This window comes from Lemur catta, chromosome 7 (assembly GCF_020740605.2).
Source record: "Lemur catta isolate mLemCat1 chromosome 7, mLemCat1.pri, whole genome shotgun sequence".
Lineage (NCBI taxonomy): Eukaryota > Metazoa > Chordata > Mammalia > Primates > Lemuridae > Lemur > Lemur catta.
Window position 1 is genome coordinate 64,825,260 of NC_059134.1, and position 12,503 is coordinate 64,837,762.

The 12,503-nt window shown below is 44.1% G+C and overlaps 1 protein-coding gene across 5 annotated transcripts in view; it reads right to left on the reverse strand.

The window, feature by feature from the left end:
• The window catches only part of SCUBE2 (signal peptide, CUB domain and EGF like domain containing 2), a 63,897-nt gene that overhangs the window by 13,726 nt on the left and 37,668 nt on the right, over window positions 1-12,503 (reverse strand). For all 5 annotated transcript variants that reach the window (XM_045557481.1, XM_045557485.1, XM_045557483.1 and 2 more), the window contains one exon: window positions 11,936-12,142. In XM_045557481.1, coding sequence (XP_045413437.1) covers window positions 11,936-12,142 — 207 coding nt within the window. The remainder of the gene's footprint in view (window positions 1-11,935; window positions 12,143-12,503) is intronic.

Consider the following 12,503-nt stretch of genomic DNA (forward strand, 5'->3'; position numbering starts at 1 on the left):
CAGCTGTTTTCTCTCCCTCTTAAGAAAAAAATAGGAGAAAGCTTTTCTGATGCAAAAGGGAGAGACCAGCAGGATGAGGATTAATGGCGACAAGAGGCCTCAAGGCCCGGCCTCTTTTCAGCAGTGGCCTTTCAGCATTTCAGGCTATGGACAAACACTATGGTCTCTCTGTGGCTAAGATGGTGAACCTAATAAAAGGGGTCACTCTCTAGCATTTGACTGCTTTCTTAAGGATCACGCCTTGACTTCTGAAGAAGAGCCAGAAGCAGCCCACGCAGATTCCCAGGGTGTCCCCGCTGCCGCTTTGTCCCAGCTCAGAGGCGATGGCACCCCAGGCAGCACTGTGGCCTCAGGATCCTGGTTTGAACCCCCTTTATATCAGTGCCCCAGGATAACAGGGGGCAGGGCCTCCTGGGGCTGAGAGACTGATTTTTCATTGTCTGGCCAGGTTTTTGGTGTGTGCTCAGGTTTGCTATTTGAAAACATTCTTATAGTTGGGGCAGAGAAATGAGCCCAGCTTGTCACCTTCCTTGTAGGGTTCCCAAATGCACGCTATGTTCTTTTCATGCCTAGTTAACTGGAGCTGAAATTTCACTTCCTTTGGACTGTCTCTTTTGCCCTCAATTTAAATTTTCCCCCAAAGATTTGTCCTTTGCCCTCTTTTCTCATAATGTTATCAACTATCCTTGGGATTTCATCTGTTGTCCCATGAAGATGCATTTACACATTCATTCAACAAATTCTTACTGAACACTGATTATGTGTTAAGTACTGTTCTAGGAGCTGGAGATACAGCAGAGAAGACGACAGAAATGGTGAACAGAACTAATGGGCTTCTCATTCTAGTGGAGAATATGAACAATAAATGAGCAAAGGAATAAATATATAACAGAATGCCAAGCAGTGGTATGATAAGGAACAGGAAAATGGTAAGGGGCCAAAGAGTGGTAGGGGTGGGGTGTGTGCGTAGAAGTGTGGTCAAGAAAGGCCTCCCTCAACAGAGACCGGAATGAAATGAGGGAAACAGCCTTGCAATGGGATTGCCTAATAGCAAGAAGGCCAGTGTAGTACGAAAGTAGTGAAAGGGCAGGGTGATAGGAGATGAATTTTAAGAAGCAAGCAAGGGCCAGATCATGTGGGTGCTGGAAAGCCCCGGTAAGGAAACTAGGCCTTACTCAAAGTGTGCTGGGGGTCTTGAAGGGGGGCAGTTTTAAATGGGGCAGTAGCATGATCTGATTTATGTTTTTATTAAGAGGCTGGGCACAGTGGCACACGCCTGTAATCCCTGCACTTTGGGAGGCTGAGGTGGGAGGATCACTTGAGCCCAGGAGTTTGAGGCTGCAGTGAGCTACGATGACACCACTGCACACCAGCCTGGGTGACAGAGTGAGACTTGATGAAAAGAGAAGAGAAGAGAAGAGAAGAGAAGAGAAGAGAAGAGAAGAGAAAGAAAAGAAAAAGAAAAGAAAAGAAAAGAAAAGAAAAGAAAAGAAAAGAAAAGAAAAGAAAAGAAAAGAAAAGAAAAGAAAAGAAAAGAAAAGAAAAGAAAAGATGTTCTGGCTGCTATGTGGAGAACAGCCTAAGGGTGGGCAAGGCTAGGGAGAACAATTCGGAGCCTATCACGATAGACTGAGCAGGAGATGCTGGTGGTTTGGAGCAGAGCAGTAGTAATGGAGGAAGAGAAAAGCGGTTGGATTCAGGAAACAATCTGAAGGCAGAGCTGGCAGGATGTGCTCATGGACTAGACGAGGAGCATGACACAGAGAGAGAGGTCAAAATGACTCTGAGGCTTTTGACTTGAGCAATCGGGTAAATAGAGGGGCCATTTACTGAGGTTTGAGTTGGGAAGGAGGGAGGAGGATAAAAAGCTTTGTTTGGAAATGCTGAGTTTGAGAGGCGTGTTGGCCATGCAAGCGTTGACACTGAGAAGACACTGGTTACCCTAGTGGTCTCTGGGGTAGAATACTACGCCTCAGGGGTTTACAAGACAAGCCAGGGAGTGTGGGAAGAACATTTTCATATCTATGTATATTAATTATTAAAAAATAAGAAACAAAGCTCTACTGGTTTAGTATATAGTGGAAGAGCAGCCCCTCAGCCAGTACACATCTCTGTGAGTCACAGGACACACGTGGAGACACAAGGTCACCAAGAAAGGAGAGTCGCAGGCTTCCCACAGCTCTGGAGGTGCAGGGATACTGACTGATTCACTTCTTTCACTGTACTGAGAAGAATTACAGTTTTACTGTGCCCGGTTTAGTAGATTCCCTGATTATATTACCTAGTTTTAACTAAACTAACCATCACAAAATAGAAAGCAGCTTTGAACGATTCCTGTGAAGAATGCCTGGATTGAGCGTTGTATCCATGATGCAAGCACATGTCCAGAACAGGAAAGTGCTGGGTGGACACATCTACTCCTGGAATAGTGGTATCTGCGAGGATATGGTCCAAGACCCCTGATGGCTGCCTGAAACCTCAGATAATACCAAACCCTATATGTACCGTGTTCTTTCCTATACATACATACCTATGATAAAATTTAATTTGAAAATTAGGCACAGTAAGAGATTAACAACAATAATAATGAAATGGAACAATTATACCTATACTCAGTAAGAAAATTTATGTGAATGTGGTGCCTCTCTCTCTCTCTCTCAAAACCTCTCATTATACTGTACTCACACTTCTTCTTGTGATCTGTCAATCTAATAACCAAGATGACTACTAAGTGACTAACAATAGGTGGTAGCGTATGCATACACTGGACAAAGGGATTATTCACAACGGGGGGGGGGGGGGCGGCGAGTGAGGTGGTGCAAGATTTCATCATGCTACTTAGAATATCACACAATTTAAAACTTATGAATTGTTTAAATGGAATTTTTCATTTAATATGTTTGGACTATGGGTGACTAAAAGTAACTGAAACCATGGTAAGCAAAACTGCAGATAAGGAGGGACAACTATACAAGCTCTTTGTCAGACCATATCATGAGACAGAAACAGTAATGATTTCTTCAGATCTGATGAGAGTTCACCTAAAGCACTAGCAATGAACAAAAAGACTATTTGAAAAATGAATTTACACCCATTATTATTAACAATGAATCTCACCAAATTGCAAAGATTCTACCTTAAGATGCTAGCCAGTTATTTAAAAATTGTTTATTTAATCTTCATCTTGTTCTATCTTTTATGATGCATATATTAGCCAATAGTATAAGTATATAATTTGTAAGTAAGTAAACATTCGTCAATTCAAATGTATTTTACTTTAAAAGAGAGAAAGAGTGTATGTGTATATGGGATCTTAAACATTCAACATCTCTGGCATAGAGAAGTCCATAACTCAAACTAGAGGCACAGCTGGAGAGGGCATTTTGGGAGTCACCAGCATGTGGTGGTATTGAAAGCTATGGCACTGGATGAGGTCACTGAGGAGGGTGTGAAGAGAGAGGAGGGGGACAGACTGAGCCTGGGACACCTGATGTTTAGAGAGCAGAAAGCAGGGGAGGAAGCAGCATTGACAATGGAAAGGGCCTGGGCACAGTGGCTCATTCCTCTAATCCCAGTGCTTTGGGAGGCTGAGGTAGGAGGATCATTTGAGCCCAAGAGTTCAAGGTCACAATGAGCTATGATCACACCACTGGACTCCAGCCAGAGCAACAGAGTGAGACTCTATCTCTAAAAAAAAAAGAAAGATAGAAAGAAAGAAGGAAGAAAAGAAAGAAAGAAAGAAAGAAAGAAAGAAAGAAAGAAAGAAAGAAAGAAAGAAAGAAAGAAAGAAAGAAAGAAAGAAGGAAGGAAGGAAGGAAGGAAGGAAGGAAGGAAGGAAGGAAGGAAGGAAGGAAGAAGAAAGAAAGAAAGAAAGAAAGAAAGAAAGAAAGAAAGAAAGAAAGAAAGAAAGAAAGAAAGAAAGAAAGAAAGAAAGAAAAGGAAAGGAAAGAGGAAGGAAGGAAAGAAGGAAGGAAGGAAGGAAGGAAGGAAGGAAGGAAAAAAAACAAAAGAAAAGAAAAGAAAGAAAAAAATATATAAAGGGAGTAGCCAGCAAAGCAGGAGAACCAGAATTGTGTGGTATCCAAAACCCACGAGAAGAAAGATGTATGGTGTCGGAGAGGATGCCTGCAAGGAGGAGTGGGAGTAGGCAACTGGAGTTGGAGGTCATTAGAAATCTTGGAAAAAGCAGTTTCAGTGGAAAGGTTAGGCTTGAAAACCAGATTGAGGAGAAAATGGGCAGTAAGGAGGCAAAGACAGTACAACTCCTTCATAGAGTTTTGTTCTACAGAAGACAAAGAAATGAGGCAGTATCTGGAGAGAAGCATGAAGGCAAAGGATGGTTTGTTTGGTTTTTAAGGTAGGAGACGTGTGCTGTTGGAAATGATCTAGCAGAGAAGGAGCATTCTGAGAGGGGGAGCAGTCAGTGGGACAACAGTGGGAGCAGCATCCTTAAGCTGTCAAGAGGGAATGGGCTCCAGCCTTCGACAGAGCGTGGGCTGTCTGTTCATTTTAACAGGAGGCGAGTCTGAGCATGTGTGGACAGACGCAGGATGGGAGAGCTGGTCTGGACATGGAGAGATGAAGTCTTTTTGCTAGACTCCCAGATGCTCACAGATAACTTTCTGGAAGCTTTGTTGCAACTCAAATTCTCCTTGTCCAAGGGGTGGGCTTTTGTCTCCCCTCTCTGGCTTTACTTTCTTTTTTCTTTTTCTTTTTTTTTCTGAGACAGGGTCTTGCTGTGTCACCCTGGCGAGAGTGCAGTGGCGTCATCATAGCTCACTGCAACCTCCAACTCCTCAGCTCAAGTGATCCTCCTGCTTCGGCCTCCTGCGTAGCTAGAACTGCAGGTATGAGCCACCACGCCTGCTTAATTTTTCTATTTTTTGTAGAGATGGGGTCTCACTATGTTGCCCAGGTGGGTCTCGAAGTTCTGGCCTCAAGTGATCCTACCACCTTAGCCACCCAAAGTGCTAGCATTACATATGTGAGCCACTGCACCCGATCAGGCTTTACTCTTTATAGATGACACCTCTACACTCCCAGTCACCAAGGCTCCAAACCACAGCTGCCCTGGCCTCTCTCCTCACTGCCCCACCACTCAGCTGCAGTGTCCTACAGTTGTGTCCCTTCTGTCTTTTATTCTTCATCCCTGTGACACTGATGACCCTTGGATCCTTGCCATCTCTTATTTGGATTACTGTAATAACCTTCCATGATTTCCCTGGTCCTCTGTTCCTCCCTGCCCGGCTCTTTTATCCAACCATCAGATTCACCTTTCTAAAGTGTTTCTCTCCACTCCTAGCATGTCTCTCACTTTCTTTGACTCAATACTCAGTCTTTAGCCTCCTTTTCTATATCTGAGTTTTCATCCTTTCTCATGCTCTCTCAAGAGCCTATTTTTCCCTGCTTCTTCTATAAATCTCTTCTGATTATTTCTTCCCCAGTGATCACATTCATCTAACCATTCAACCGACCCACCGACCTTTTCTCAGTGCCTCCTGCATATGAAACAGAGCTGGTGAGACGAGGAACATATGAGAAGCAGGTGCTGGGATCAGAAACCTCTGAGCTCACCCCAACCCTTCCCTCTTCTCAGTCCCCAGTCCATGTCATCCCCAAATGCTGCTCCTCTTTCCTCCTAAATGTCCCTTTAACCCATTGTTTCTTCTCTATCCACTAGTGCCTTCATGTTCTCAATACCACATGTGATACATTTAAAAGCCCCCAAATTGGTCTTCCGGCCTCCTCCCATCCAATCAGAGAAATCTTTCTATTAATAGAATACACATATAAGCTAGACACTTCCTGATTAATTCCTCTAATGGCACCATGTCACCTAGAGATAAAGTTGAGACTCCTTAGCAACGTATCTGAGGTCTCCCACAACTTGGTTGTGCCTTCCCACTAGCCTAGTTGCCCACCACATCTTTCTTACTTACCAGGTGAGTAATACTGATATGCCAATAATGCCCTGTGCACACTCTGTTCTGCCTCATTTCCCAAGGCGGCTCCTTTACCTGCATAGTCCTTCTCACATATGCATCATCTGGGCAACCTTCAAAACTCAGCTCGGGCTTCCTCTCTTTGGGGAAGGCTTCTCTCACCCTTTCTTGGGAGGGCCAGACGCAACTTGAGGGATGGCGTCTTATTTATCCAGGCCTCCCCAGCACCCCCCACAGAGCTGGCCCATGGAGGGTTCCCCATATGGGTGCAGTATGAGTAAGATGATCACAGGGCACAGGCTGTACCCAGGAGAGCTGAGAGTATTCAAATTGAGAGAGTTAAGAACATAGGCTCTTGAGTCAGATCTGGATTTGGATCCTGCCTCTGCCAGTTACTTGCTGGGTGACACTGGGAAAAATGCTTATCTTCCTATGCCGTAGTTTTCTTACCTATAAAAGGGGCATGAGTTAACATAGACTTACGGTGAGGATTAAATGAGATAATACAAGCAAAGTGCTTAGCACAGCGCTGAACAGTATAAGTGTTCCATAAATGTCAACATTTTACTAAATTATGTTTTTAAACCTTTTTTAATTGACAGATTTTCCTACCCAGTCTATGTGTTAAATATTGATCTAATACTGGTCTATAGTGCTAATACAGACTTTATAGTTTCCTCAATGTAAATAGAAAAGGAAATTTCTACCTGTCCAATTACAAATAATTTCCCAATTGTGAAAGAATTAAGAAGAAAATGCCCAGCTCATTTCTGCCTCAGGCCCTCTGCATGTGCTGGTGCCCCCACCCGCCACAGAGTGGCGCCACCCACACCACGGCCCGCAGGCTGGCTCCCTCTCCTCGCTCACGCCCCAAACGTCACTTGCTCTGACAGCCTCCCCTGACCACCCTGCGGAGAGTATCCCTTCCTCTGTGTTATTATCTTCATTATACTTAACTTCTGAAGTTATCACTTTTCTTTACCTTTTTGTTTCCATCTCCCTCTGTCAGAATGTGTCCTTCAGCAAAACTTCCTCGCTCATTGTGTTCTCACGGCTTCATCCCAAGCGCACAGAGTGGACAGCGTGGGATCTCGATTAACACTGGTGGAATTAGTTTTTCTCAATGGCCGCAGAGGAAAGCCACGCTGTTCAAAACTGAATTGGGCCGGGCGCGGTGGCTCACGCCTGTAATCCTAGCACTCTGGGAGGCCGAGGCGGGTGGGTCGCTCGAGGTCAGGAGTTCGAGACCAGCCTGAGCGAGACCCCGTCTCTACTAAAAAAATAGAAAGAAATTATGTGGCCAACTAAAAATATATATAGAAAAAAAAATTAGCCAGGCATGGTGGCGCATGCCTGTAGTCCCAGCTACTCGGGAGGCTGAGGCAGTAGGATCGCTTAAGCCCAGGAGTTTGAGGTTGCTGTGAGCTAGGCTGACGCCATGGCACTCACTGTAGCCCAGGCAACAAAGTGAGACTCTGTCTCATAAAAAAAAAAAAAAAAAAAAAAAAAAAAAAAACTGAATTAAACTTTCCTAGTCTCTCACGAACCCAGGCACTAAGATACCTCCCAGTTTGCCAGTTGGCTGGATTGTGTCTTCTAAAACTCTCAGCAAGTTTTAAAAACAAACAAATATAAAAAATAGATATATTATCAAGTATATTTCTTAAATAATCTATCTTTTAGCTGGTATTATGAAAGTATAACAGCTGGAAATCCACGTCACATTTAATTTTTCTTTAGACATGAAGGACTATATGAAGTACTATGGAGCTTAAGGAATTTGTTCCTTGGAGAATATACTCACTTTTTTTTTTTTTTTTTTTTGCCATCTTGCTAAAATTGATCACAGATGGTACAAAGGTCACCTGCAGAGCAGGCTGTCCCCAAAGTCCCCAAATGCCAAATTAATGAGACTTTACTAAGTAAAAATGACAATAAGAAAGAAAGTCTATAATTGGTCAGAAGTGATTACTTTCTTTGGTGTAACTTGGGACTTTAAAATTTATTTTTTAAAAATGATATTGAAAAGACAAACAGTTCATTGGAAAAATAGGCAAAGAACCTGGATATTCTCGGAAGAAGAAATCCAAATAACCATAGACACAAGACAGCATGCTCAGTCTTACTAATAACCAAAGAAAAACAAGTTAAAATGACTTTCTTATATTTTGGTTATCAAATTTATAAAACTTAAAAGGATCAATGATAAATAATCCATGTTAGCAAGGATGTGGGCAATAAACGCTCAAACACAATGTTGGAAGGAGTATACATTATTATGGTCTCTTTGGAGGGTAACTTGGCAATATCTATCAAAGTTTTAAATATGCATTTTCTTTGACCTGGCCATCATACTTCTACAATCTATCCTTCAGAAATATTGGCCACGTACACAAAGAAGGATATTTATTACAGCACTGTTTGTAATTTAAAAATTTGGAATAACTTCAATGTCCACCAATAGCAGTAGAGCTAATAAATACTTGTGTCTTAAAACAGACTATGAAGCTGTAAAAGAAATGACATTACTCCCCTATTAGCATGGAAGGATGTCCTTGATCTACTCCATAGTTAAAAACAGCACGTAGCACTATTCAAATTGTATTGATATATTTTTAAAAATATGTTTATTCACATAAAAACCCATAGTCTATTTTCAACACAGTAGCCACAGTTATCCTTTTAAAACATGAGTCAGAACCCTGTTACTCCTCTGCTCAAACCTCCCCCCACCCAACACGCCCCCGCTTCCCCTGGCTTCCTTTCTCCCTCTGAGTCCTCACTGATTTCCAATTCCCTCCGCCACTGCCCTCTGGCTTCTTTGCTCACCCTCCCTCCCTCCCTCAGCTCTCATCATCCTGACCTTCCTTCCAATACCTGGGGTGCTTTGTACTTGCTGTTCCCTTTGCCTGAAACTCCTTTCCCCCAGATACCCCCATAGCTTGCTTTCTCATCTCTGCCCAAATGACACTTTGCAATGAGGACTTCCCTGACCACAATCTACATTTTAGGGGAGTACGCTCCTCCTCATCCCTCACCCTGCCCTGGCACTCTGCATTCCACTTCCCTGCTGTCCTGTTTCCACATCCTTATCACCATCTGCCACATGATATATTTCCTTGGTCATTGGTTGGTTATCCATCTTCTTTCTCTACAATTCTCTCTCTGTGAGGGCTGAAACTTTTGCTTGTTTGGCACAGTGCTGGATTCCCAGTATCTAGAATGGTACCTGGCACACAGTCGGTGCTCAATAAATATTTATTGAATGAATAAATAAAATTGAATTTTTACACACACATAAATACTGATATGGAAAAATATACAGCAAGCCATAACAGTGCTACTGCTGGGCAGTGAGATTAGTGAGCTATGGGGAGAAATCTCATCTTTACTGTATATGTTTCTGTAACATTTGAAATATGTACTACTTTTGTAAATAAAAAGTAAATTTAAAATATTTAAAAAAATAAACAACACCTATAATCCTAGCACTCTGTGAGGCCGAAGCAGGAGGATCATTTGAGCCCAGGAGTTTGAGACCAGCCTGAGCAAGAGTGAGGCCCTGTCTCTACTAAAAATAGAAAAAATTAGCCTGTAGTCCCCGCTACTTGAGAGGCTGAGGCAGGAGGTTTGTTCAAGCCCAGGAGCTTGAGGTTGCAGTGAGCTATGATGACGCCACTGTACTCTAGCCTGGGAGACAGAGCAAGACCCTGTCTCAAAAAGCAAACAAATGAAAACCATAATGGTTCCATCTCTCCTTTAAGGTGACTCCATTTTTGTGGGGTTCCTTTCAGCAGACACTGAAAATAATTTCCAAAAAGAACTAACCTATGTTTCTCTCTACTGTATGTACCATTCAGAATTCAGAAAACACCAGTGAGCCTAGTTCTAACACCATCAAATAGAACAGAAATGCAAGACACACAGACACACACACGTATACACAGAGTCCAGGATTTGGCCCATGCCATGTGCCTGCTGAGTAAAAAGCCTTCCTCATTAACATACCTGACCCTTCTTTATACCCACTTCCTCCCTCCAGCAGGAAGAAGGAATGTCACTGGTAATTCCTTGTGCTGTTTTGTCTACATGGTAACACCTTCAACATGGCTATCAGACAGGGCGGACCTGATTTGGGTCCATGTGGGCTATAAAATTCATCCAGCTCTTGAGACAAGACACACTGCCTCCCTTAGAAATAAATACAACCTAGTTTAGCATGACAAGCATCTCAGGGACACATGACACAGCACAACAGCTACATAAACCCTCTACTGAGTGTCTTTCATAGCTTGTCACTGTCACAAGGCCTCTGTTAGGTAACTCCTGCTCCGTATCCTTGGGCCTTTATTCCCCAGAATCAGACCCATGGTAGTATTAGTAATACTCTGACTGGCAGCGTAACACTAGGTTTTCCTGATTTCTTAACTGGCCACAAAGACTCCCTGGTGAGCCTGCAGGCCTCACCCCAACAGCATAGCAAACGGAGGACAGGACGGTGCAGTTAGCTCTGAGAGGCCAGAAGGACCAGCCTGCCTGCCCTGACAGTTTCTTCAACTCACCTCGGGAAGTAGGGCAGCAACAGCCAACTCTCATCACTATTTTGGTATGAAAATTGGCACTCTTAGAATTTTAAATGAGAACAAATCAACCAGCTGAGTTGTTTTTATTTTTTTTTTCTTTGTTTCTTTTTAAGAGAATCAGCTGAAATAAAAGTCAAGACTATCTGGAAACCAGCCCTTTGTGCACAGTTACACTTGATTTTTCGCTATGTTTTGGCAAAGCCACAGATTTGAGCTGTGGGGCTACTGCTGACGATTTTCTGGATCAAGTGCCTCTTGGTTCAGCTTTGCTTATTCAGAAACACAAGTTTCTGCTCCTTAGTTAAGCTTCATTTCTTGGGCCTTGTGATTCTACCGACACTTCAGAAAGGACATTGATTCGCTCTAAGGGGTCTGGTTACTGAAATTCACCTTGCTTGGGACCAGAGCACAGACTAGAATTAGACCACCAATGTGATCTTGAGCAAGAGAACATAGCCCTCTGGGCTTCAGTTTGATCATCTGTTCAATGGAGATAATAACACCTACCTGGTAAGGTTACTGTCAGGATTAAATGCGAAAATGCAGACACAGGGCTTAGTGTTACGCTGTGACAGATAAAAACTCAATAAATCATTAGCATTATTACTGTAAAGTGAGACCCCAGTTTTCCCCATCTAAGACTTTTCAGGTAGAGCCTCCTATTACTCCCCAGAACAGTCTCTCGTGACAAACAAACCTCTAAACTCACCACCTGAGAGCCTCTTGCCCTGGAACCTCTGGCAAGAGGTTTATCAGAGGGACAGAATGGATATTGCTCAAGTGCCAGATCTCAAATGTTATTCTGAGACACACAGCGACAATGACAATGACAACATACAGTGGAACCCACACCACTCAGAGCCTGGCTGATGCTCAGGGGTCTCACAAGGCAGCCGAGTAGCCGCTGAGCTTTGCCGCTGCATGAAACTACAGGCGAGAGTTTGTTCTTCGCCACCACTGGTCAAGTCGGAGAGAGATTCTAAGAGGAGCTGTGGAAATGGACGGTGGAGAAGGCTCCCGGGCGCCTTCTACCTCCAGTCCCGCCCCAGCCAGGGAACACAGTACTTGAAGACCCTTACAGGACAACCTTCCCTCTTCTCATCAACCCTGTCTCTTCCTTCCTGTCCCTCGATTCCATACACACTCACTTCAGGGCCCACCACAAGGCAGGCACTATGCCAGGCGCTGAGGACAGAGGGGTGAACGAGATCAATCTCGGCCCTGGGGGGCTCTGGGTCTAGCGGGCACGGCAGACACCAACATGACAGGTACTTAACGAGAAACGCTGTCCAGAGTGTTCCCTGGGGTGAGCCTGGAGAAGGGAGGACGGGCCAGACTTGCTTTTGATTACCCTGAGTGTTCACAGAGCCCAAGGCAGTGCTGTTAGCAAGAATGTCCTAGGCCACTCACCACACTGGTTTTCTGTGTGACCCTGGCCCACTCCACAGGGCTCTGCCCGCCGTTCAGATGTTCTGGGAGGCTTTTTAGCCATGTCGAGGTCCAGGCCTGATAGGTGGAGGTGAAACTGCTCCCTGTGGGCAGCCTTCCTGAGCGTGCGGATGGCTTTCCGGAGCCGCTTCTCTGTTCGCTTTACGATGCAGCTCAGGTCACAAGAAGCTGTGGAAACAAGAGGGACAGCAGTGCGGGAGGAGGTCAGGCTGGTGGATGTGATGACGGCCAGACCAACTGCAGGACCCACCAACACCCCGAGCTCCCTGTGGACCAAATGGGGAGAGACCTGGAGGTGGGCACCCAGCCGGCTGGGCAGCATTTGATTCAAACAGAAATTTGTTTTGATCAAAATGGTAGCTTTCAGTTTTTACGAAGCAGAGAAAATCATGAGGTTCCAAACCAATTCAGTTTAGTTTGGGGGTGGGAAAAAACAGGAGATACTTCAGTGTTTGTACTATTTTTTTCTCCATGAATGATTAAAAGTGAAAAGCAAAGAAATAAGGAGCAAGCTGTGGGAAGCCTGGCA